This window comes from Embiotoca jacksoni, unplaced genomic scaffold, assembly GCF_022577435.1.
Source record: "Embiotoca jacksoni isolate LCO1_2020_lvr unplaced genomic scaffold, fEmbJac1.0.p SCAF_101, whole genome shotgun sequence".
Lineage (NCBI taxonomy): Eukaryota > Metazoa > Chordata > Actinopteri > Embiotocidae > Embiotoca > Embiotoca jacksoni.
Genome location: NW_027185232.1, coordinates 388,822 through 414,982, shown reverse-complemented (window position 1 = coordinate 414,982; position 26,161 = coordinate 388,822). Strand labels below are relative to the sequence as shown.

General features: G+C 39.3%; 1 protein-coding gene across 1 annotated transcript; it reads left to right on the top strand.

Annotated features, from left to right (window-relative positions):
* The first annotated feature begins 594 nt into the window (after positions 1-594).
* Positions 595-26,015, top strand: enpp1 (ectonucleotide pyrophosphatase/phosphodiesterase 1). The gene is made up of 23 exons (XM_069174025.1): positions 595-1,022; positions 6,315-6,387; positions 9,950-10,013; positions 10,995-11,092; positions 11,184-11,263; positions 11,953-12,072; positions 12,877-12,986; positions 13,110-13,175; positions 13,268-13,340; positions 13,537-13,645; positions 14,719-14,850; positions 14,963-14,994; positions 15,126-15,253; positions 16,180-16,249; positions 16,997-17,084; positions 18,009-18,193; positions 19,133-19,172; positions 19,250-19,410; positions 20,851-20,986; positions 21,697-21,771; positions 22,939-23,071; positions 24,175-24,319; positions 24,482-26,015. Exons 1-23 carry the CDS (start codon positions 888-890, stop codon positions 24,632-24,634), a joined length of 2,406 nt encoding a protein of 801 aa, XP_069030126.1. The 5' UTR covers positions 595-887; the 3' UTR covers positions 24,635-26,015.
* Positions 26,016-26,161: the final 146 nt, after the last annotated feature.

The following is a 26,161-nucleotide window of genomic DNA, read 5'->3' as shown; positions in this document are numbered from 1 at the left end:
GAGATCATTCCAGATACAGGAGATCATTCCAGATACAGGAGATCATTCCAGATACAGGAGATCATTCCAGATACAGGAGAACATTCCTGCCGACCGCAATAAGACTGTACAATAACTCACCTCTGGCAAAATCCATCACATAACAATAACACTGTTGACTGTGTTTCTTGGTTGTTTGTATATAATATATATAGATATATACTGTACTGTATATACTGTGCATTTTATATTTTATATTTTTTTGCTGCTATTTTTCTGCTATTTTATTGCTTTTCTATTATTCTATTATTATCTTATTGCTCCTGTATGCTGCTGTAGCGGAAAAAAAAAAGTCCCCTCGGGGATGAATAAAGTAACTACCTAACCTAACCTAACCTAATTTGGGTTTTTAATAGGACCAGTATGAGCCAGTGCACCACTCCAGTCCAACCACGTGGTGGCGTCAGCGCTCATGTTACAATTAATATTTATTGGCGCTCCTTAACACCCGTTTGAAAGTGGCTCTGTTCTTACAGCTGACATCTAGTTGTGATGAACACTTTTGCTGCATGTTTTAAAACAACAACCCATCCGGAGTGGGTCAGTGTGTTTCTTGAAGTGAGACTGCGGTTCGTTTTTAAAGAGGGAAAAGTCTTATTTCTTCGGTTGAGCAGACTTCGCTGGAACATGTGCCAAAGCAGCAGAGTTGCTCTTTAATCAGCTTCCTACTCGGTCAGATCCAAACACATGCTGCTGCTTTGCACACTTGGAGACGTCAGAAAGGCGGTGCCATACCGGAGCACAGGGTCATATCCTACCAGGAGCATATATTCCTCACCGGGACGAGCTCTGGCTGCCACTCACTTCCTCCTGGAAAACCCTGTCGGGAGGCTTTTGCGCTCAACGGCATGGAAGTAACTAAAGGAGAGGACCGATCGGCTGAACAGGCGGCGTCTTTATTTGGGACACCAGAGCTGGAGAGTCAAAGGAGCAACAATGAACGGGGAAAGAGAAGGAGTAACTACTGTAAAATCATTACTGGGGTACGTTCAATAGCACTGAAACCTACACAATTTCCTCTCTGTCCAAACTGCAAAGCACCTTTTTGTCTTGAGACAAGCAACATTTGGAGGTCACATGGTGTCATTTTACTTCCACGCAGTCAGAGTACTTTTTAATTGAAACAAGCTGGATGTTGCTGCACAATCAAAGACAACTTTTCCTGTAAAATTCTGCATTGTAAATCTTGAGACTTTGTTCAGTCTCCCAAATAAAATGTATATTTTTTTCTGTCTTCTCAGGCTGTGTAATATGACCCTTAAAATGTCTCTAAACTGTTAGATGTTGTTTACAGGCTTTTCTTTAGGTTAGGTAGGTAGGTAGGTAGGTAGGTAGGTAGGTATATACTTTATTAATCCCCGAGGGGACATTTTTTCGCCACAGCAGCATACATACAGAAGCAATAATAGAAACAATAGAATAAAATAATAGGATAGAATATATAATAGAAAAGCAATAAAATAAAATAGCAGTAAATAGCAGTAAAAAATATAAATATAAAATATAAAATGCACAGTATATACAGTATATATACAGTACATTAAATATCTATATATATTATATACAACAAACCAATAAACACAGTCAACATATATATATATATATATATATATATATATATATATATATATATATATATATATATATATACATACATACAGTACAGTATATATCTATATATATAATATACATATAATATACAAGCAACCAAGAAACACAGTCAACAGTGTTATTGTACTGTGATGGATTTTGCCAGAGGTGAGTTATTGTAAAGTCTTATGGCAGTGGGCAGGAATAACAAGGGGAGGGGAGCTGCTGCAACAGGCTGCCGCTAGCGCGGCGCCATCTCCTCAGTGGTTCCCAGAGAGGAGTGGGTTTGGGTGTGTAGTTAAAAACAGTGCATTTACATATAATTTGGACTATTATCATTTAGAATATTTTAGAAATGCATATTGTGTCATAAAGACAGAAATGACAAAACATTGTTAAAACAAGACTTTTAGGGAGTGGATTTGATCTGCAATTTTGTCCTGCTCCCATAGTCAGTATTCAATGTTTTTTTTTGTTTTTTTCCTGTTTATTTGGCTTAGGCGCTGGGTAAAAACACTTGGGTGCAGCTCCCAAGTGTTAGAATTGGTAGGGAAAACCCTTTTTCGATGCTGAAATGATTAGTCAATTAATTGATCAACAGCCATTTCGATAATTGATTAAAGGTGTACTTTTTTTTTGCAAGAAAAAATAGTAAAGAATGCAAATTTTGACTTTTCAAATAAGAGGATTTGCAGCTTTTCTTTGTCAGATATAGTTGTAAAGTTCAGTTTTGGACTTTCAGTCAAACAAAACAAGACATTTGAAGGTTGACATTGACTAACATATGAATTGTAAAAGTAATGAGCAGATTAATCGACCATGAGAATAATTGTCCGTAGCAGCCCTGGTGGCTGTACGTGACTTTATCCTGAGGCAAATTTCATCGTCAGGAATCAAAACCCGCAGCCTCATGTCTGCACTTCTTCACTGTTTACTCTCATCGTCATTCATCCAGCTGTCTGTCACGCGGACGAGACTGTCAGAGGTGCCAGTGTGAACGTGGAAACAAAATGTTTTCACTCCAGTGCAAACAGATGGAGATGCAGTGTCTTTACAGGTGGACCTGATCTACAGTTCTTAGTGTAAAGCAGGATGGACCTTTAAGCCCACACGGCTGGTAAAGTTTCAGGTGAATGTTTATTGCATTTAGAAAACGGAGTTGGTTTTTACAGCCACTTTGTATTCCAATAGTTCACTCTTTGTTATTCTGTCTTTTTGCAGGGTTACAGGGAGGGGCACGGGCAGTTGTTCAAGGCGTTTCCATTGTTATTTATTTATGAATGTAGGGATCCATTATTGATTAGGCTGTCGATTTAATTGGGAAATCGTTTGGCGTATAAAATGGGAGAAAATAAGGACAAAATGGAGATTGGAGAAAAAGATGACATCTTCATCAGTATTGTTTTGACCAACCAAAAAAAACAACTACAACAAATACCCTCAAAATATTTCGCTCAATAAGAAAGCAACCAAAAAAACCAACAGAAAGCACAAATTCCAAAATGTCAGCCATTTTCATTAAAGTGATTTAAGCAAATAAATCATCACAAGAATTTCTAGATCGTTTTTTTTTTTTTTTTTTTTTTTGACTGAGCAACATCTCTGCGTTATTGGGGTCAGAGTTTTAGTTCCCATTGTATTGTGCATATGACACTCGTTTTTGTGTTTTTTTTTTTATATTCACGATCAACATTTTACACTATTACATTTTGGACATTACATGAAAACCATAATTGAAAGATTTGCATAGAAAAATGTCATTATGATTTATACAGTGTTTTTATGTTGCTGGCATCAGAAAAATGGCTTTTACAGTGAAATAGTGAAACTCATTGGTTTATTTGGCCAAAGCACACGTTATGAATTAACAATGTATGGACTGTGCGTCATCTGCCTTGTCACTGAAAAATAAACTATGCACACTGGAAAACAGTTGACAATATACACAACCTTCAAACTATTTGTGTGCAAAACCCACAGGGACCTGCTGTTGTCTGCTTCGCTTTGATTAGACACTCAGGAGGCAAAGTCTAGACAACGCTATGCCCCATCAGCCACCCTATATTTGTTGTTTAAGGTTGTGCATAATGGGTGATTGCAACACCTACGGACTAAAGACAAAAAGGAGGGACAGTTTTTAACATGAGGGATAATCATTAAATGTTTTCACAATAACGATCCCTGTAGAAAGACAGTTTTAATGCTGTTGGCCTTTTTTGTGACGTCCAATTCAAAGTGGACTTCCAACAGCCGTTTCATTTTTATGTCGACAATAGCTACATGGGGGTTGTCGTGAAGTAAGCAGTGTTTCAGAGTCAGATTTCCACCAGACAGACTGTTTACTTTCACAACCCACAAGACGACGTCTTAAGGCTTTCCCAAGGAGCTCATCCAGGTTTTCTGTCTCTTCACCTATAGCTGGGGGAAAATAAGAGCACATACCCAGACAGCGTGCACACACAGCAGCATATTTTCATACCTGTCTAGGAATTCCAAGTCTTGTGTCTGTGAATCACACTAAGTGGATTACTTGTGGTTGATTATTCCCACAATCCTCCTTTTGGGACCTAACTGTGAACTACTGTAGCTTTCTAGCACAAAATAATGGGGGGGGGGGGGGGGTCCAGTTTTTGAGGCCAGAGGTTCATATTTGTAATTAAAACAAGTAAAAGTGTCTCCTACAGCTTAGTTTGTTTCCTATGTAACTCAACATGGCATGAAATCCTCCCAGAGGGGAGTTTGTGTTGGATTTGTGTCGTTCAGCTTTATATTGAGTTTTTGTTTTAAACGCAAAGCGTAGACGAGTAAATCTACAATGATGCACACAGGGATACTTGAAAACAGTTGTATTTCAACATCGGTAAGAAAGCTAATGGCAGAAAAGATAAGAACTTAAACTGTTAACCTCATATTACTGTATCACAAACTGCAAGAATCATTTATGACTTTTAGGACATTTTATTCCTCATCGCAGCAAATAGCTATAACAGAAAAAAAACAAAAAATATTTTGGCAGAGAAGGTGAATATTTCTTTAGAGTCGCTCTTAAATTATAACTTTCACTGAGTCATGAGAAGGATGTGATGAATAAGCATGAAGAGTTCCACTTCCAGCAGAGGAGTCACAAGGCAGTCAAATGTATGTAAAGGAAAACATCTTTCGCATGAATCATGGACCTTCGTGGCCATGTTGGATCTAACATAAACTGATAAGGCGTCACATTTTTACTTTTTACAAGCCAGAAGTTTACAGGATTATTAAAACAGACTTTAAATGGAGTTTCAGACTAACCGACCATGATAACTACTGCAGGCCTGGTTTGGGCGTAGTAGGGGTTTCAAAGTAAGCAGCAGTGACAACACAACTGAACACTTTCATCTCTAAATATACTGATGGAGATTTCCTTGAAACGCCCATCTAATTACTAAGCCCCCCCCCCCCCCCCCCCCCCCCCCCCCGTGAGCTACTGTCCGTAGGCAGATATGAGCTGAGCATCTGATAAAAACAGCAGCTAGGCGTACATTCTTCATTGACTTTTCAGTTGCAGAGAGTTGGAGATGATGTATGAGGGAAGGTGGGAATGATTATACTCACACGGAAAGGCAAAGATGAATATACAACGGCCTCCCTTTGTACAGCGCTGCAAGACCTTGATCTAATCTAAAAGAATGAGGCTGTAGGAAAAACTAAACAATGAATGACAGTTGGGTAAACAAAATGGCATGACCAAAGGTTTACAGCCACATTGGCAGCTCTGTGAGGCTGTGCTTTGAACTAAAGGCTAAAGGCTAAAGGCTAAAGCACAGCATCACAGAGCTGCCAATGTGGCTGTAAACATGCTAGCATGTTTACAATAGTAGTACTAGCATGATGTTCACTGGTTTAATTTAGCATATTAACATTACATTTGTTAATTGCTGTTACAAAGTGTGTCAGAACCTGATGGGATTTTTTTTTTTTTTTTTTTTTTTTTTTTTTTGTATCATCTGCAATCTTTTGTATAAAAGTGGACTCTAAACTTAAATTTTCGAACTCCATGTCGGGGCTTGAGGAGAACAAAGGAGATCAACAAAGTAATTAGGATTCATCCTCTGGGGACCACGAATATCTACACTGAATTTCATGGCAGTTCATTCCATAGTAAATTATTAAGATGTTTCACTCTGAAAAGAACCAAAGTGGTGAACCAAACAACCAAAGCTGCCGTGTCCAGAGCCAAAGCTTTGGGCGCGAAATTGTAGTTACAGCACGCGTTGTGTTGTATTTACTGAAGGAGGTGATTTATGGCTTCTCACAAGGAGCCACAAGTCTGTTAGATTTAGTTTATATTTTGGTTCCAGAGGTATGTAGCTGACATTAGTGTGTGTCTGGAGTGCCAACAGAATTAATTTGAGTTCACTTCTGCCAAAACCATTTTCACCACAATTCATGCAAAATATTTAGAATATTTTCACTTTTATTAAGTTTGGAGATTCAGAACAGCTATCGGGCAATATGGTACACTATCATTAATTGTGCTTATACATTATTTTCAATTTATGACAAGACAAGAACATCGTGGCTCGAATTATCACGAGAGCCTGGAATTTAAAATAAACACTTTCAGTTCTCTGTGACGGCTTCATGTGATTAATGAACAGTTATCTTCTTTAACTCTAACAACCCTTCTGCCATCTGGATTTTAGGTTCTGCTGCTGTGCTTCCTGGTGGTCATCCTGGCTGTGTTGTTGTCTGTGAGAAAAAAACCAGATGACAACGGTAAGGTTCACTGTTTAATTGACCTACGTTCACTTTCACAGTTTTACATTTTTAAAACAAATGTTATTATTCTCTGCTTCATTTACAGTTTGGGTTTATTGTATTTCAACACCTTCTATGGATCCATCGCAACATTTAGCAGCCAGGAGAGAAAACGTGGCTTGTTCAGAGGATGATGGGTTTCCATTAGAGTCGGATTGCCATTGAGATTTAAGGGAAATTGGATAACAATCAAGTGTTCACTATGAAGGTGCCAACATGTGAGATCCTTCTATTCCCTCCTGTCACCTCTCTAATACTGTAATTTACCTATCAAAGGTACCTGTGGACTTTTTTGTAAACACGGTAATATTTACATCACTGTCTCTAGCCAAACCACTTGTGCAAACTGCTTATAATCGATCCATAGTACTACTTGTAGACCCTTACGGCAAAACGATATACATTACTGAAGAGGGTTTTTTTTCTTTTCAATTTTAGTTTAATGCTCTGAGAAAATAATCAGTTATTTGGAGAAACATCTCCCAAAAATTAGACACACAGGAGCTTTCAGTTGCAGGATCGGTGGTGCTGGTGTTGGAAAATTGAAAAATAGGGAAACAAAGCCTTGTGCTTCACATACACATATAAATTAGTGCCAACTTATTTCTTCTTTTAGAGAGCCCAGTAACTCTGTGTTGACACTCCATATGCAGACTTCCAAATGTGTGTCTTTGTTTTCTTTCACTCGCATGTAAATATAAGTCATATTTCATACTTTTTCTGTCTGAGCTTGGTTTAAGTGACCATAAACAGGAAATCGTGGACTTTGGCTGCACCGGCGTGAGACCGACTGTCTCATGTTACATTTGGATCAGTTATTCAGTGAAGACTTGTTTGGTACATTTTTCAGTTGTCCAAATAACAATCATGGCTGTTTACTGCCATTGTGAGTCTAAAACAATCTGCTGTTTGGATTACCAGACAGAGTATAGCCGGCTACCGTCCCACTGCAGATTCTACAGACACTCGAAACTGGGAGTATTTAGAGGAGTGGTAAAGGGGGGGGGGGGGTCAAGTTACCAACTGGCCAGCAAAAGAGAGAAACTGAGGTGAATGTTAACCCCCCCCCCCCCACCTCCCCCCCCCCCTCCCGCCCCCCGGGGGGGAGGTGGGGGGGGGGGCTGCATATGATTTGTTGACAGGATCGTGAGCGGTGCAAGTGAGCTTTTTTGGACCACTGTTGCAAAACATGTCGTAAACAGACTTTCTAGTGGGACGGGAATGTTTTCTGCAGCTATAGATTCCCTCTGGTTAGACGTGGGCAGCAGAGTCAGTGTGCTCTTTGTTGCAAACCACCCTGCCAAAACAGCCCGTTCCATTTCAGGGGCAGCGGTGGTGACTGTGGGTAGCCGTCCCCAGCCTGGGCGGGGTGCTCGCTCTGCTGTGGCATTTCTCTTTGACTTGGATTTCCTACCCGGTTAACATGAAAGCTATTTGTGAAGATTTTTGCCTTTTCACCCACCCAAACTCTGATTTAGGAGTTACTCACATCTATGCAGTTTTGTTGGAATTTCTACATCTTTCATAATGCTGTTTTCTTGGTGAAGCCTTTGGAAACAGATTAAAAGAAATAAAAAATAACCCAGGACTCCAATTTTGTCAAGAGGCTGACCGTATGTGCTGCAAAATGCTGAGAGCGGGTTTTCCCGTGGATTGCAGACCACAGCAACATATCTCTCGAGGCACAGCATCCCTGTGTTCGGTCCTAACCACAGTGCTGACCTCTGGAGGCTGTGAGCAGGGGTTTCTCACCAACATGCTGAGGCTCCCCCCTGTCATATGTCCAGTCAGCAGCAGACTTAACAGATGTATTGGGAGGGCAGTTGGTTGAAATATGAAGGAGGTGGTGCAGAGCTTTCTGGTCGCTGACACCTTGAGTAAGTTAGTTTGTGTTTGTTTCAGGTTTTGTGTCTGCTTGTGTGCACTGTTGTGGGATTTTGAACAAATTTTTCAACGACCCTGCTCCAAAAAAAAAAAAATCAATGTTGTCCTGTGTTTCTGTTTTGTTCTTTTCTGAAGGCTGCATCAATATTTTTCTGTCCTATCACTATATGGAAGTTGTCACTCGTGGTGACTAACCCACAGGGAATTATCACATGTCTCTGCAGCCCCCCCTGCGCTACGGCCATTTTAGCGTCTTTCAGCTATGTTTTGTTTTACCGCCCACATCTTTACTGGTTTGCTTCACTCACAGTTGCAGCAAGTAGAAGTTTTATGTAATAATGCTCTGAAAAAACCTAGATGGGAGACAAAGTAGCATTTAGCAACTTACTTTTATGTGTGTAAATTCAACTTCAACTTTAATGTTAATCCACCATATGACATACAGGTAGATCGAAAAATAGTTTCTCACAGTCCCACGGTGTGCAAAACAAAAAGAGAAAACAAGAAAAGTATAAATATGTAACGATAAAAAAAACAGACAACAACCACAATGACGCTTAACTGCAGTATATACACTCTTACTTTTTACCTTGGTGGTTGGTGGAGGGAAAATCACAGCTAAAAGTAGAGTGAATACTGAACTTGAATTCATCAAGTGACCAGAAACACAACTAACTAATTGTAATAGTGCTTCTTTTCTGCTAAGTGTGTTGACTAGCAACTGTTAGCTGAAAAGTTTACATTGACAAAGTGTATGTCAATGTTGTCCTTACAGCTTGTTGCGCTGCATCTATCTGGACAAAAACTCAATTAATGCAAATTTTAAAACCTCACCAAATTTTAGGATGTCGTTGTTCCTTCTATTTCACTTAAATTGTCTCAGATTAAGGAAATGAAATGTTTCAAATCTATGTATGACCTCAAAAGAAAAATGACACCAGGTGATCACTTGTTATATGACTGAACTTCTTAAGGAAAAGTTTCTCCCTGTTTTGTTTCCATGAGAACAATATCCAGATGGTTTCATTTGAATGTGAGCACATTCTGTCCAGCACAAAGTCTGCCATAAAAAATGATGATTGAGTTGTTTTTTTTCTCCTCTCTCTGTTCATGGAGTCTGTATGTGCTGTTATTTAGAGTTGTGCTATTTTCTTGCCTCAATTTTTTTTTTGGAAAGGAACGAAGCACAGGAGCCCTTCAGTCTAACTCTCTGGTTATCTCATAAATATGGATGACAATGGGTTTACTGTTATTTTTACATCCTGTTAAATGGCTGTCAAATGAATCAACAATCCCATTTAATGGAAACGTTCTGATTAAACTGCACCACTTTTTGAGTGTTAAACTGTTTAATAAGGATGTCTCTGAGTGCTTACCATAGATTGTTGATCATTTAGCCATCGATATTAATTGTTATATGAATATTTAGGAATTGGAACCAAGTTTTGTGGCTTTTAATGGTTCTCAACATAGTTCTTAACACCTTATCTCCTAAAGTAAGTCTGGTTTTTTTACTTCAAGTTATCCTGTGTTTATTGACAAATATATTGTGTTACAGACTCATTAGCTCAGAAAAATACGCTGTACGCATTCAAAGACCTGCCTTGTTTTTTCTGAAACCACTCCTCTTTCCTAGTGGAGGGGGATCTCTGGCTGGCGAACAACTCTGGAGATGTTCAACTGCTACAGTGTCCAAGCGGGTAATGAAATACTCTTGTTTTACTGTGTAATGTGAGAACAGATGTGGTTTTGTTAGAAAAATAATAACTGAAATCTCAGCTGGCCTTGTTTGGATTGCATCAGGTTCTCTCCTCGTCTTTGAACGATACCTATCACCATATTTTGGTGCAGAGAATGAAACGATTCAGCTGCATCGCCCACAGTTAACCTGAGATAAAAGACATTGTTGTGTGGCAGTTCAGTCGGTTCATCTTCACATTTTTAGAAGTGTGTAAATAACCCAAACACAACTTCTTTTTTTTCCGATGTTCTCATTTTATTGGGGAAGTAACTGTCTCTATGGAAACTTGGGTAATGACTCTGAGTAATCAGGCATGTGTTGGAGAGTTGTGCGTGTGTTTGCGTGAGAGTGTGGCCCCGTGTGAGTGTTTGTGCTTTGGTAAGGAAGTAACCCCAGACAGACTCATCACACTATGGAAAAGAAAACCTGTGGCTTCAGATGAAGATATTTTTGGTTTAAAAAAAAATATAACCAAATACATAAATGTCGTCTGTAAAATTTTTTTTTTTTTTTTTTTTTTTTTATCAAAGTCACATTCTGTTGGTTTGATTTGATTGTTTTTGTTGGTAAACCACACTTTTATTGTTATGTGTGGTTTGGTCTTTATACTCTTTTGGAAAATGCTGATTGAAAACATTTTCTAAATGTTAATTTCTTAAATATGCAGATTGTTTTAGGACCAACGTGTACCTTGAATTTGATTCATTTCTCTTCTTCCTCTCCTGTGTGTGAATTCACTTAATTCCTCCTCTTGGTGTCTCAGTCAAAGAGCTGCTTTGTATTACCTCTACACAAATCTACTGTACAACACTACCGCTACGCCACTGTTGCCAAAGATATCCACGTCTCCTGCTGAGTAATGATTTCCCTTCCAACTCACAAACTCACCTGGGGGTCTTCTCAAAGGACTTCCATTCATCAGGTGTCTTTTCTTGCCCAGTTTCTCCAGACCTCCTCTCATCCTGGTGTCCTTGGACGGTTTCCGGGCAAAGTATCTGGAAGATCACAAGAACTACATGCCCATCATCAACAAGTTGCGTAAGTCACCAACATTGTTGACTCCACAGCTCTTCAAAGTTTACCAGGCATGCTGGTGTGACTGAACATAACCGTCTTGTGTTGTGTGCAGGAAACGCCGGAACAACAGCACCATACATCAGGCCTGTTTATCCCACAAAGACCTTCCCCAACCACTACAGCATTGTTACTGTAAGTCTTTTCTCACTGTGATGTGACCAGAAGTTGATTTATTGGATGCAAATAGAAGGCTTGCCCAGGTTGTAATATATTTATGTTTATAGTTGATGTTGTTGCTACAATGCATAGGTTTCCTCCCAAGGGTCACAAGATAAATCTTAGGTGCCATGAGGGGATTATTTGGAGAGGAAATAAGTAAAAGCAAAGCTCTGAGAGACAAATTAGTGTTTATTCTTTTAATATTCTATAATCTTTGCTTTTATGTTCTACATCTTTGGGACTCTTCAACTGTTAAAGTCGCTCCGAAGCTAGAGCCCAGTGTTTGAGTCAATGTTGTTTTCTATCACTGCTGTATTGTTTCTTCTCAACAGTGAACTTCTGGTCATTTCCTTGCAATTTCACTTCTCGTCTCTCACTCTTCTTTCTTAACGACAGTAGAAAAGTCTCACACTGTTGAGAGCTAATGGTTTACATGTGCTACATAAGTAGTGCAGAAGAACTGAGGGCCTTACAAAGTGGATTCCACCTCTGTTGGTTAAAGCAGCCCCCACAATTAAAATAAACCGTTGCGGTTACCAGTAATATTTAGGTTAGAAAGATCGGAGAGAGGATGATCACGTTAAGTCCTCACAGCCTCCGTATCAAAGCGGCTCCCCTTGACTGTGTTTATTTTGCCTCCACTCTTTGCCCTGTTCCTGCAGGGTCTTTATCCCGAGTCTCATGGGATTGTGGACAACAAGATGTACGATGTGGACCGTAACGCTTTTTTCAGCTTGAAAACTGACGAGAAATTCATCTCAAATTGGTACCAAGGAGAACCAGTAAGTGACTGTGCGATCACAAGATTTTTGCCACAAAATGTCAGCTCTGAAGTATACTTTCGTAATACTTCCTGCACATATTGTTCACTGGCTTGCGTAAGTTAGCAACCTGATGTTGTGGAAACCCTGACGGGAATCAAGACAAGGTACTTGTCTTGTGTAAGAAATGTGAGGCCTTGTGCTCAGATCACGCCGTGATTTACTTGCTATGAACAAGACAGTAAGTTTGATCACTGAGGATCAGCTCGCTCCGTATTGAGCTTCTTGATATAATTATGGATTTAGCTTGTGCTAAATGACAGCTTGTGCGAGCTGGGCTTGTTTATACGCTTTGTGGTTTTCGTTTAAATGGGAGGCCTCTTAAATCTCATTCCTCAAGGGTTTGACAAGCTGCTTCTCTTGAAAATACACCAGGCAGCAGGCGTACCACTTTCCAGGAGGAAAGGACAGATGGATATCCTCCATCAAGTGATTCACTGTGCAGGAATGACTTCTTTCATAATGACGTTCGAGCAAATACAACTAAGTGCATGTGCCAAAATATGTTTATAAACCTGCTGCCTAAATTAGACATCTACCTGCAAATTGGCCTAATAGGTATGGATTTACAATAAAAACATGCCATTAGATTTCCATCAGACTTGACTGGGCTGTGAGGGATTACGTTTTTATCCTAATGGAACAAATACTGCTGCTGTGATGTACTGAGATGAATGCGTTATCTGTTAGTTTACTTGGTCTGTCTGAATTAATCGTGAACTAGATACTCTCTCCTCCTCTCCTCTTCCTCCTCCTCCTCCTCAGGTCTGGGTCACTGCCATGCGTCAGAAACTCAAAGCAGGGACTTTCTTCTGGCCAGGCTCTGATGTAGCCATCAATGGCATGTTCCCAAATTTCTACAAGAAGTATGATAAGTAAGAGCAGCGTCATTATGTTACATGCTTTTAAATTCATGCCTGTGAATTTTACATTTCATAACATATTGCTGTGGTTTATTGAGGCCTTCATAAATAACATTAACCCTTTCTTTTACACAGGACCATTACATTTGAGGACAGACTGTTGACGTTGTTCGAGTGGCTAAGTTTACCTCAAGAAAAAAGGTGTATTTCGTTTTGTATTTACAAAGATTAGGTTGTGAGTTTCCATTAAGAAACTCTGAACAACATGTTAACTGCTGCGTTTGTGATTTTAGGCCTGACTTTTACACTTTGTACCTGGACGAACCCGACACATCAGGACATCGATATGGGCCAGGAAGTATCGCGGTCAGTTACTCATTGAAACTGCATTTTGAATGGAAACGAGATACATTTTAATATTTAGCTCATTGTATCTGATTGTGTATTGTCTGAAGCAAGTTGTTGATGAGGTGCAAATTTACAGTGTTTTTGGCAACATTGTTTTCCAGCCGTAGTATCATGTTAACTTTTAATTAAGCTTGAACTGCTGTTGTGTCTCCAGGTTGGTAAGGCTTTGGAATATGTGGACAGGATTCTGGGCAAGCTGATGGATGGTCTGACAATGAGAGACCTGCAACACTGTGTCAACATAATGATCATATCTGACCACGGTGAGTGAAATACAGTCCAGACAGAGTTAGGATACAGTTTGTACGTGAAGGCAGGGGCAGAACATGAATTTACAGATTTATTGAAATTAAAATAAATGTAAAAACAATGAAACATGATCTAAACTACACCAGCAAATTGTTCAGTTTTTAAGAAGGCAAAATGAAACCGATTCATTAAAAGGTTTACTGAAGAAGAAATTGACCTTGATGCTTTTTCTTTGCTTTTTATATAAAGCTGTGTTAGTTCACAAACAAACTTGGTGCATCTTTCTTAAATCTGTGGTTTCACAGCAGTAAGGCGTAGCATCGTTTTAGGACCTATGTGCTAGTGTGGGGGACTTTCGAGGCTTAGTGTCAGCTTCAAATGTTTGCCTTGGTTCAGTCACAACACCTGTTGCATGGAAAACTACGGGCCAGTGCCAGAGAGGAAATGACTGAAAAATGAATCTGGTATGTTGGAAAAACTATTCTGAGCGGAAGGATTTTTTTTCTTTTTTTGTTTTTAGAAGATGTTACTCTTGATATCTGGAGACCATATGTTTAGCCTTGTAATTACGAATATTAAAGATCAATGTGTTGGACTAAATCTGTTTCAGGGCGATGCCCAGCTATCCTCATCAAAGACATTACTTGCAAGAGAAGATAATAATTTCAACGTACTGTGCTAGTTACTAGTCTGCAGCTTTTCATAAAGGACAAGAAAGATCCATCGGCTTTCAACTGTCACACCCAAAACACTGTCAACAAATGTCACAATAAATTTTAATCGTATGCTGCTTGTGCTGTAAGTTGTAAGGGTTGTGAAGCCGTGGAGATAAAGTAAGTGCTTGTATCGTCAGGCACATTTTTATGAGATAAACTATGAAACACTCAGTAACCATTCATAAACTTCAACAATCTAATTATTGTGGAAGGTTTTAAGGTTTATTTAAGCTTAGCAGAGGACGGCGACTGTTGAGGACAAAAATGCACTTGCGATCTGCTCCGTTTTTTTTTTTTTATGACTTCTTTTGAGTATATTTGTATTGTTTGATGCTCTTCGGAGGACAGTTTAATATTTTCTCTTTCAACAGGCATGGAGGAAGCTTCATGTGAAAGGGCATCCTACGTGTCAACTTACCAAGCGCAAACCTCTGAATTTAATGTCATTCAAGGCCCAGCTGCTCGCATCAGACCAACCCGCCTCCCAGAGAATTACTTTTCCTGTGAGATCCTGTCCATCAAACCCGACTTCCCTTCCTCCAAGCTTTGCAGCATCAATCTGTGTCAGTTTGTTTGAAGTTAGAGTGGCTGACCTTGTCCTGTTTCTTTCCTCAGTCGACTATGCAGGCCTGGTGAAGAACCTGTCGGTATGCGAAATATTCCAAATGTGACCTTTGTATTGATAAGAACAATGAAAAATTATCTGCTTGCTTGGCTTCGTGTCAAACAATCCCATTCTCCCTCTCGTGTGTGTTGATTCTCCTCGTCTGTTCTGAAGTGCAGGACCAATGACCAGCCAATGAGGCCGTACCTCAAAGAAAATCTCCCAAAAAGGATGCACTTCGCTCACAACGTACGCATAGAGAGGGGTCACCTCTACATGAGGTCGGGCTGGCAGGCAGCTCTGTAAGTGACCAGTCACTCCACTCTCTTTAATTTCAATATTAGTTAATCAAACTCTGCAGTGTTAAAAACAAAAGAAGCTGGAGGACAACAACAATGAAGCGGCAATAAACCTAATAAAGGCATATTTCAACATAAAATTAAAACTTTCCTCCAAATAACTTAAATCATGTTATTTATTAACTCACCTGTCATCCAAACTCATTTGAGCTTCTGTTTGAGACTGGACATTTGAGACACAATATGCAGCGTGAAAAAGTAGAGCCGGATGGCCGAACTTATCACACGACATCTTACACTCAAACTCCAGCTGGTGTCAACCATTGCAAACATCTTTTCAGACATACACGGACAGTGATGATGAGGAACTGTGTGCACATCCATAAAATCTCAACGAGTCACGCAGACCTGCACGTCGCTGCAGGCGGATCCCCGTCCTTTTGTGATGCAGGGTTATACACGGAGAACAAAAAAAGTGTTTTTTTTAAATGCCGATCAAACATCTCTGAATAACTCCTGTGGGAATTCGCCTTCACGCAGTGTTTCACAATCAAATTAGATGAGATGTTGACGAGTCTTATGTGACAGAATAGAGAGTAGCATGGAAACAAATTGAGGTATCCGATAAGAAAAAACTAATTTTCTTTGACCACACAGAAGTTGAAGCCTTTGCAGTAATTACTGATACCAACCGTGTAATCACGGAAAATTGTTTCAGGCTGAAGAATTAAATTATTTGACTTGACAGACACAACAAACAATATAGTTTCCCTGTAAAGTCACTTGCTGGTTATTGGGATGAATTGCTCCTTCAATATAAGATGAAAACACATGGTAATAACTATCGGAGTGGTGGTATAGTGACTTTAAATCGTCATTTCTTTCTGTATTCTTTCCCCAGATAAATTTTGTTTATTTTATGTCCTCAGGAACAGCTGGGATATCAAGTATTGCACTGGTGGATTCCACGGCTCAGACAACGTCTTCACCAACATGCAGGTCAGAGGAAGGAAGAATGTGTGTGTTTGTCAGTGATAATAAACTTTTAGCACAATAGGAAACCAAAAGTTGTGATGTGAAATACAAAGTAGACATTAAAGAACGTACTTTGAAAGACACAAAACTCAGTAGCTCTAAAACTGTAGAAGTACAATAATTATACTTGTTGCGAGACGTTTCTTCCCTCCTACACTCAACTTTGCACTGAGTGCTTCAACTGGAAATATGCTTCTGTCAGCCACCTTAATGTTAGTCATCACAGTATGTCTGTGTATGTCTCCAGACACAGGTTTACACTGGACTATGACTTGGTATAATTAGCTTACAAGGTGGCTGACTTGTCTAAAAAGAAGGTCTGTGAGTCAAGAAAAGTCAACTTTTCTACAAGTGTCTTTCAGCCTGCCTACGCACAGCTGAGAAAAGTAGAGAAGTGGCCTTGAAATAGACAGTTTACTCCCCAAATATCCCTGAATTCCACCAGACCGTCTTTATTGGAAAAATAATCTGCAAGTTATATTTTCAAAGTTATATAAGGTCACTTTAGTGCTTTTGTTTATTTCAAATATTTACATATTGCCCAATTATGGTATTGAGTTTTTGCCATCTTGTAGTTTACAGAAAGAGTTTAAATAAAAGATTCCAGTTCACAAACTGGTGGGCATTGTTTTGGTTCAATGTAAACTCTTGTTTCTATTTTAAAAGTCTCCAAATAAAGGAATGAAAGTCTATGTTATTTTGTTTTTCCAGGCAATCTTCATTGGTTACGGTCCTGCATTTAAAGAAAAGACAGTTGTGCCCCCTTTTGAAAACATCGAAATATATAACCTCATGTGTGGTGAGTCACTGTTTGTACTCGCTGTACCCTATGCTCCTCCACTGTTCCTGTAACTTCATTGTGAAATATGCTTATGCATTTTCATGCTGAGATGACAGGATCAATGTAACTCGAGACTTCAAGAGGTACAACCAAAAAAATAGTCCGGTATATAAACCCCTTTAAACCACATCATGGTGTTACTCTTCAGTTTTTATAGGGAATTGATTAAACAATATGTAATTTTTGAATTAGTGAACTTTACTGGTGTTTGTTAGCAGATTTTGTTGCCCTTTGAGCAGAGTCAGTTCAGCCATTTTCTCGCTTCCAGTCTTTATGCTAAGCTAACAGGCGCAGCTCCATGTTTACCGTTCACTCATGAGAATGGTATCAATCTCATCATTTCACGAGAGAACAGTAAACGTGCTTTCTTAAATGTCTAACTAGTCCTGATTATTGGTTGTTTCAAATACTTTAAAATCAAATATTAATTTTGAGAAAATGTTTTCCAACATTGGTACACAAATGAGTTTGTAAAATCATGTCCATAAGATTAACGCCAACTACTGGCTGTACACAATCACTGTTATTAAACTAAAACTCAGCTTCTTTACTTTTAAAGTTGTAACTTTTATAGTTTTATTGAGCGCTTATTTGATTGAAAACAGCTGCTCAGTTGTCAAAGATACATCAACACACTAAATTTCAATTTTATGCTTTGCTTTAAAAAAAAAAAAAAAAAAAAAAAGGCAACCACTAAAAAAACTACCCTGAGTTAGCGGATGAACTGGCAGGTTCAAAATCAAAATGTGTGACATTGCCATTAAAACAAAAAAAAACTACCTCTGCACATAAATACGTTACTAGTACTGCACGTTAAAGAGTTGGACACATTTACTGTCCTCTGTCATATTTAACATGTTGTCCTCTGTCATTTTCCACGAGATCTCCTTGCTATCCGTCCTGCTCCAAACAACGGCACCCACGGTAGTCTGAACCACCTCCTGAAGAACCCTGTCCACCAGCCAGTCCACCCAGCACAGCTCTCCCACGACACCCCCTGTGAGGCCGTTGACCCCGTCCCCACTGACGACCTGCAGTGCACTTGTGGAAACCAAACCACGGCAATAGTATGTGCTAACAACTTCGTGAGGTCACATATTTCTTTAGGCCCTTTTAACGTGTCAGTTCAGTACTTTGGTCCAGAGTGGAATATCTTCACAACTATAGAATGGATTGGTTTTTTTTAACTTTGGACAGACATTCATGGGACGCGGAGCAAGTTTGATAATGTCTTTGGAGAACCTCTGATTTTAACTTAGTCTGACCCTTTATTAGATGTATGGACAAACAATTTTGTATGTTCATGGTTCACAAACCTTTTCTTTCCTTTTGTATCACTTGACAACTGTTGCGCCATGAAAAAGTGAAAGAAATATCCCCGTCGTCCCCAGGAGGAAATGTAAAGACTAAACGTGACCCCTCATCATCTAGTCAGAAATGCAAATGGTGCATTATTTTCTTGTTATGCATTAGATAATACTTAAAAACTAATGACATTCCCATCCGTCTCAGCTAATTAGCAGATGTTAGCATGGTAAGAGTCTAAACTAACCTAGTAAACAGTATCTCTAATAAAATCATCTGTGTGTTGCTGTCGTCATGGTGAACATATTAGCATCATAACATCAGCCGTCAGCTCAAAGAAATGCTGTGGCCAACATCCAGCCTCAGAAAGATGGGGGCTGTACACCTTTAGGTTTGTTCAATGTTTTTTGGTGTTACAGTTAATGTTTTCTTAACTGTGTGCGTTTGTTTGAAGTAAATGTGTTGGGATCGACAGTTCATTCAAATATTGTGAAGTAAATAAAGTGGTGCGAGTACAGCTGCACTACCCTCAAATTGAAAAAAGTCCGAATCTGATGAGTTCTGTACAATAATGTGCAAAACTTCACTTGTCATCAGTTCAGTGACATTGAAGCTCCGTTTACTGTGTGCACAATGAAAGTGTGTTAATTTTCATTTATGTAACGCAGTCAAACTAACAACATGTGTGAATTTCTTTTCAGGAGAAGAACATGAACCAAAATCTCATCTCCATTATTTCAAGTGAGTGTCATTTTATTTAGTGTTCATGAAGGTTTTTGTAGATATCTTAGTCTGACAATATACATTTTTCCTTTTAGGTGCTAAAGCCAGCTTGCATCGCCTCCACCAACCTTTCGGCACCCCTCGAGTCGTCCAATCAGACGCCACCTTTTGTGTGCTGCACCAGCCTGACTACGTCAACGGATACAGCAAAGATCGCCTCATGCCCCTCTGGGTGTCGTACACCGTCCAGCCTCTGGTGAGTGCGCTGGTTGGAGCGGTCTTTTATGTCTAAACATAGCCTGTTCACTTGAGTTGTCCTGTCTGTATTTCTTCCGTGGTTTACGGTTTGGCAGCAGATTGTAAGAGGTTGTCTAGTATCCGAATCCCTTCTCTAAGTAGCCGTTACTCATCTTCTCTGCTCGTGTTGGCTCAAACACTTCTTGTCTTCCTCAATGTGTGGTTGAGCTGCAGTGTAAATCATGACCTCAGGCGGAGTGATGCATTCCCAGGAGGGTTTACACTGTTGTACTGTCTGAATGACAGAGCAAGTGAGGGTTTAGATTTGTTTTCATTCAAGCTTTATCCAAATACAGTACAAGCAAAACATAGACTCTGTATTTTTGTAGGCTGTATTCTTGGTATGCATTTTTATTTGAAAGAGTCATGGCATCAGTTGTTTGTTTGTTACCGTGTCACAGCATAACGTTGCATTATTAGGCTCAACCCACTTGTCCACCCACGGCAAACTTCAATTTCGTGGCTTGTCCAAAGTCAAGTCAAATATCTCCATATAAACATGGATTTTAGCTAATTTGCCTTCTGGAAAATCAATGAAAAGCACGAGGTCATGCAGCTAAACAGGCCTGCGTTGCTTTTCCTGTACATGCTGTATGTTTGAAACATGCATATCGTTTGATCCTGCATTTTTCTGCTTGTAATCAGGGACAGAAAAAAAAACACTTTAATTTACCCATATTTAATTTAAGTATTTTTGATATATTTTCCATGATATTCCCTGGAAAGAGCTATTTTATTAGTAATTATAGGGAAAACTCAAATTCATGATTTCATGTTTAGACGAGCTTCATTTGCATTAGCTTCTGTAACCTAATGCAATCTCTCCTCTTCTGTCGAGACATTTAACCCAAGAAGTTTTAGAGCTGATGTGAAATGTTTTTTTTTTTAATGTCCACTTAAACTTGGTACAATGAATAAACAACCATATCAGAATTTGTAATACCATCCTTATCTACACATTTGACATTATTGAGAATACTGAATACAGATACTGTTTCAATGCCAACGTTTTTCTTACCAGCATTCTTAAAATAGTCAGCAGAGATTTTTTTTTTATTTCTGAAACAGCCCAGAAGTTTCAGCTTCACTTCTCCTCCCTATTTGAAACGGTATTCTGTGACTTTACACAAATGTTCTGTATAATTGTTACTAATTACACAGCCTAGAGTGTAACTAAGAGTGTAACGGCAGAAAAATTTGCCATTTTTCTTCTGTGACAGGGTGTGTATGAAGAGGTTGTTGTTTTTAGAGAGCTCTACGAACAGAAACGGTGCAAGGCCCTCGCTGACCCACATACACAGGCGAAGCAAAACCAAGCCAAGTGATCTTGCACAACTCTTGAGTACAGGCCTGGACTCCCACTCCTGACTGTCCGCCCCTGACTGATCCTCTCTCTCAGACCAGAGTGCGACCCCTGAGCCCAGAGTCGGAGGCGTGTGTTCGTGCTGACGTACGCATCCCACCGGCCTCCAGCCAGCTGTGTCGGCGCTACAGAGACGATGTGGCTCTGTCCTACGGCCTGCTGCATCCCGCCAGTGAGTGTGTGTTCGTGACAGTGCTCGTGTGCGGCGTCGGGGTTTCACAGCTCGTCGTCCCCCAGCCGGGTGTTGAATTCAAGTTGACGTGTTTCATGGCCACATTCTCATGTAAAAATGCACCCGTGCTGTAGGGCTGCAGGAGAGAAGAGCGTCCCATCCCCCCCGATTGAGACGCTGCCGATTCACTGCATTTTCTTTAATGAAATTCTGGTTTCAGATAGCAGCAAAAAAAAAGGAAGTGACAGACTGAAAAAAAAAAAGAAAAAGTAAAAGCTCCCCAGCAGCTGCGAGTGTGGCCAGAGAAAGTTGGATAAACTTGGATCTTTTGTCTTCCTCTGGTTCTGGTAGAAAGTCCCAGATTGTGATTTGTGCAGTTAAATGACTTCAGAGCGGTGTATCTGGTAGATTTATATACTTTAATACTTTGAATATTAATTGAATATGTTTTGGCGTGACCTGAGACAAAGTGATTCACTGCTAATGGTGGATTAATAAATATAAAAAGTATTTGAGTTGTGCCCCTAAATTAATTGACCTCCTCCTGCATTTAGCTCCACCAACTTGTAAATTCTATTTTCAGCCAGTAAGTCTTTTTTTTTTTTTTTTCTTAGTTTCACAGTAGACATGTCAGACTGTCAAAACATGTAATGAGTTTTATTGAATCACCATCACGTTCAGTTTTTCAACACCTCTTATTTTCTCTATAGATCTTAATGTCAGTGGTCCAGAGTCAGACTCTTTGATCACCAGCAACATGGCACCAATGTTCCCTGCATTTAAAGGTGAGTTAGTTTGGCAAATATTTCTTGGTTTCTGGTTTTCTAGCTTCTCCCAAACCCGTCTAAGGGAACTGTGTGATTCACTATGTCAATAATGTATTCAAAAGTCGTCAAAAGGGTTAGTTTGCCAACCGAAAAAGAGCTTTTTAATCAAACACTTTAATGAACTGGTGAACTGAAGAGATCTCTGAATCTTTACTTGAGGTCAGACAGCAGGTTTGCCAGTTCTTGTGAGCCATTTTTATTGCTCAATATTATACTTTTGAAGGCTAAATTTCTGAAGACAGGCTACACTTTTCCCCAGTTGGTTCCTAAATATATATATAAAAGAAGTTCAAAGATCTAACCACTGTGATTATATGGGACTACTCGACTTTAATTCAGTGAAGCTCTTGCTGTAAAACACAATTAAAGGTTTACTCAGAGGAACTTTTCCAGAGTTAATCCTCCTGCCATCCTGCTGTAGACGCGGCCGTTTACTTCACAATAAGACTCAGTTTCAGGCTGTTTAGTTTTTAATGTGACTGAGCTGATTCACCACATTGTGCTCTAAAGAAGCAATAGATGGGACTCAACATTAAATCCTTCATTGCGTTTGAATGGATTCGGGTTCCTCGTGAATATTAGTACACTTTTACGGTGTATTGCTTATTGAAAATGTCTTGCTCAACTCGGCCATAACTTCCATCCAGAATTGGTCTGAACTTGCACCAGGCAGCGCTACAAAATCAATCTTGTTAGATGTGAAAGTATGAGCACAGATAGTATGATTCAGTGGTTTCTCATTGTTGCACAGAATCATGCTTTTGTTGAAACCTGTTGATTGTGTCACGTAGGAAAGAGTGTTCCAGGTTTTCCACTGGGGCCTCCCATGCTATAAATGGAAAGTACCATAAATTTGTCTCATTGGACAAAAATACTGTAGTTTTGCATGTTGGAAGCCTAAATAATAATCCGGTGGCAGGTGCTGCCCCCTGGTGGCTCCTCACTGTTTGCACATGAGCTAATGAAAAGCATGATGGGAGGCCACATGGACTCATAAACATTATCATTGCATGCAGTACTCTTAAAATGTAATGATTTGGGGTTTGGCTTCTTTTTATAGACCACGGTGTCCTCCATTGTGATGTGCTGTTGGAGCACTAAACGCTTTTGTGTGTATGTTTACAGATGTTTGGACCCATTTCCATGATGTCCTGCTTCCAAAATATTCACAGCAGCTGAACGGACTTAACGTCTTGAGTGGGCCGATATTTGATGAAGACTACGATGGAAATGTTGATGCACTCGCACAAATTGTTGGGTAAGATGAGATGTAATGGTTACTTTTGTTGGTCAACTTAAAATGTTATTTGTTAATCAACTAACTTATATTTATTTTTTAAGTTCTTTAGTAGAGCTGCACATATTCGCATCGTAAAAGTACATCAATAAGATTTGAAATGCAATCATTAGCTATTCCATTTCATTTTGCAATGAATTTTAAGGAAATGAAGGTTGTGCACACAAAGTATTCAATCAAAAGTCCAAACCTTTTATTGTTTAAACATTTAAGCATTTTGCAGTTGCTTTTGTCCAAAACAATGAATTATAATTCAAGCTGTCATGAAAGTGATGCAACACTCAAAGTGTGAGCACGGGGAATAGAGTACAATAGTCTCGTTTCCAAGGTTTCCACACAAAGCTCTCCAGATTCAACACACCAAACGGATGATATTGTGTCATGAGTTCAATAATCTTTCAAAACCTGTAAACTTGCATGATTAAATAAACTCATCTGTGCCATTTTGTTTGAATTAAAGTATTTATATGCAGCCTTTAAACACCATACACTGATAGATTTTACTCTCCTGAATTATTTTAAAGGCCCTGAACATGTATTTTTTTTCTTATCAGCTTTCTCTGTAAGTGATGATTTCCTATGTACGCCGAGGTTGTCGTTATTTTACTAGAGATCTGTGTTTTTTTTTTTTATTTACTTCAGGCTCAGTTGGAAAATGTGATGTCATAGACTTCAATGCATCAATCAGGATTTAGCAGCATTTTGATCAAAATCAAATGACTGTTGGTGGTTTGTTTAGCTGCTGATCAAATCACATCCACAAAGCCTTGAAGAAGCAGATTAACGGAGTTTTTGAGTGTTAAACTTAAATTATAATTTAGGATGTGTTTTTTTTGTTGTTGTTGTTGTTGTTTTTTTACTTTGAATTGGTAAGAAATGGGATTTGAAAGCTTTTTTTTTTTTTTTTTTTTTTTTTTAGGGGCTTTGATATAACTGCCAGGTAATAAGTATGAGACCTGGAGTTATGAACATTTCCACTTCAGCTTTTATAAATGAGGTATTCAATTGTTTCAAGACAGTTCAAATGCAGCATTTTGTTAAACTGTCAACTCTCATCTCTCCAGGAACAAGGCTCCCATCCCATCCCATTTCTTTGTTATCCTGACCAGCTGTGGGAACTCGACTTTCAGCCCTGTTAACTGTGAGGGTCCACTACAGGCCAAGTCCTTCATCCTTCCCCACAGACCTGACCACACAGAGAGCTGTGCTGTGAGTAACGCCACCAACGGTCTTCCTACACATTGGTTTCCATCACTGTCTGCGTCTGTGGAAACCTGCTGACAGATCATTCAGTGGAAATGTTCGACAGATCACCCACTAATACATTTTCTTTGTCTCTCATTTCTCCTCTGCCTCTCTCTTTCTCACCAGGACGGCTCGGACCTGACGTGGGTGGAGGGTTGGATGCAGTTTCATACTGCTCGAGTCCGAGACATCGAGATCCTGACCGGACTCAGCTTCTACCATGACAGGTTATCGGTGGGAGAGACGCTACAGCTCAAGACATTTCTACAGACTGATTAAAGTCAGAGGCACTTTAATTCCCAAAGGAAGCCATATTGATCTGCAGGCGTCTGTCCATGTGGACTCCCAGTGGGTTTAACAGGCGCAGCAATCAGAAAAGTTTCCTGTTTTCAGACCAAATTGATCCCAACGACATGTTCCATCCATTTTTTTGTCAGTATGTCTAATTACAAAACAAATTTGATGATCATTACCAGTGTTAAAGCCTTGCATTTCTTTCATTTTCATGTTTTTAAAGGGAATTGTACAAGGACAATCAAAGGGTATTCATATCAATGGGGCTCCAGAAAGCCATGATATCTGCTGAATGGCTCCAAAGTATTTCTCCGGACGGGAAAGAAAACATTTATTAATGGAAGAACTATTTATCCCAACAATTAATTTATTGGCCGCGACATTTCAGGAAACACCGTCTCTGCTGAGATCTGAAGATCTGGAAACATTTTTGTTTGTTGAGGGAATCTTGCCAAACATCTGGAGAGCTGGCTGCAGCAGCTGGAAAAACATCCAACATGAATACATTTTGTTCCTGCCAAATGTTGTCTTTGTATTTTAATGTTTTTTCACCAATGTTGATTTTAGTATTTTGTAAATTTTTGATATAATTGTTCAGTTTAAAGTGAGTGCCTGTGTGCATGTATGTGTGCTGTATGCTTGGATGGATCATGAGGTAAATTTGAGGCAGGACACAGACATGTAAAAGCCTCCCTTCCACCTCTCCTACAAGACACTCGGATACAAAGAGACACAAAACAACTACAGACAAGACATTTGTCTCTTTGCTGACGTTGTACATCTTTGCAGTTGACTTGCATTTTTTTGTGTTTTTATGTCTTTTTGTGTCTCTTCATGGTTGTTCTGTCTCTTTGGGTTTGTTTTGTGTTTCTTTGTGGTCATTTTATGTCCATTTGTGGGCGTTTTGCATCTGTTTTGTTTTGCATGTCTTCATAGTCATTTTGCAACCTGTGAATTAGTTTTGCAACTCTTGAAGGTTGTTTTGCATCTGTAGGTGAAGGTTTTGTTTCTTTGTTGTCATTTTGTGTCTCTGTCAGTGAAAATTCTGGAAGTTGAACACTCGGGTGACTGCTGTCTGAAAAACACCAGCTGAACTTCACTATTTAGCTGGAGATGGAGAGGTTGTCTGTGTCTGATTGGGCTATTCAGTAGTGTGTGTGCGTGTGTGTTTTTGGGATCAACAGTCTTAGATTTTTTTTATTTTTTTTTTGCTCTTCACAGCGGCTCAAAGATATGAAATTTGCAGGTAATTTGTAGAAAATATATTAGTCATTTTTATGATGTGTTACAGCTTCTTTTTGATATTGTCAGAAATTGCAGGTATGGACAAATACACAATTTCATATAAAAACTCTTTGACACTGACCTTGTGACTTGTTTTCCATGTTTACAACCTGTTTTTAGCCCAGATTAGGGCTTCAAAAGTACTTTCTGTGCACAGGTTTGCACCCAAAGCAAAGAGAATCTTTCAGATGAAAGTGAAATATGAGCTATAACAAACCAGCAGTTGCT

Excerpts from the sequence above, each read along its gene's own strand:
- enpp1 (XM_069174025.1), top strand. The coding sequence starts at position 888 with ATGGAAGTAACTAAAGGAGAGGACCGATCGGCTGAACAGGCGGCGTCT. Across the intron at positions 12,987-13,109 it reads TTCTACAAGAAGTATGATAA|GACCATTACATTTGAGGACA; the intron begins GTAAGAGCAGCG and ends TCTTTTACACAG. Across the intron at positions 18,194-19,132 it reads GAAACCAAACCACGGCAATA|GAGAAGAACATGAACCAAAA; the intron begins GTATGTGCTAAC and ends ATTTCTTTTCAG.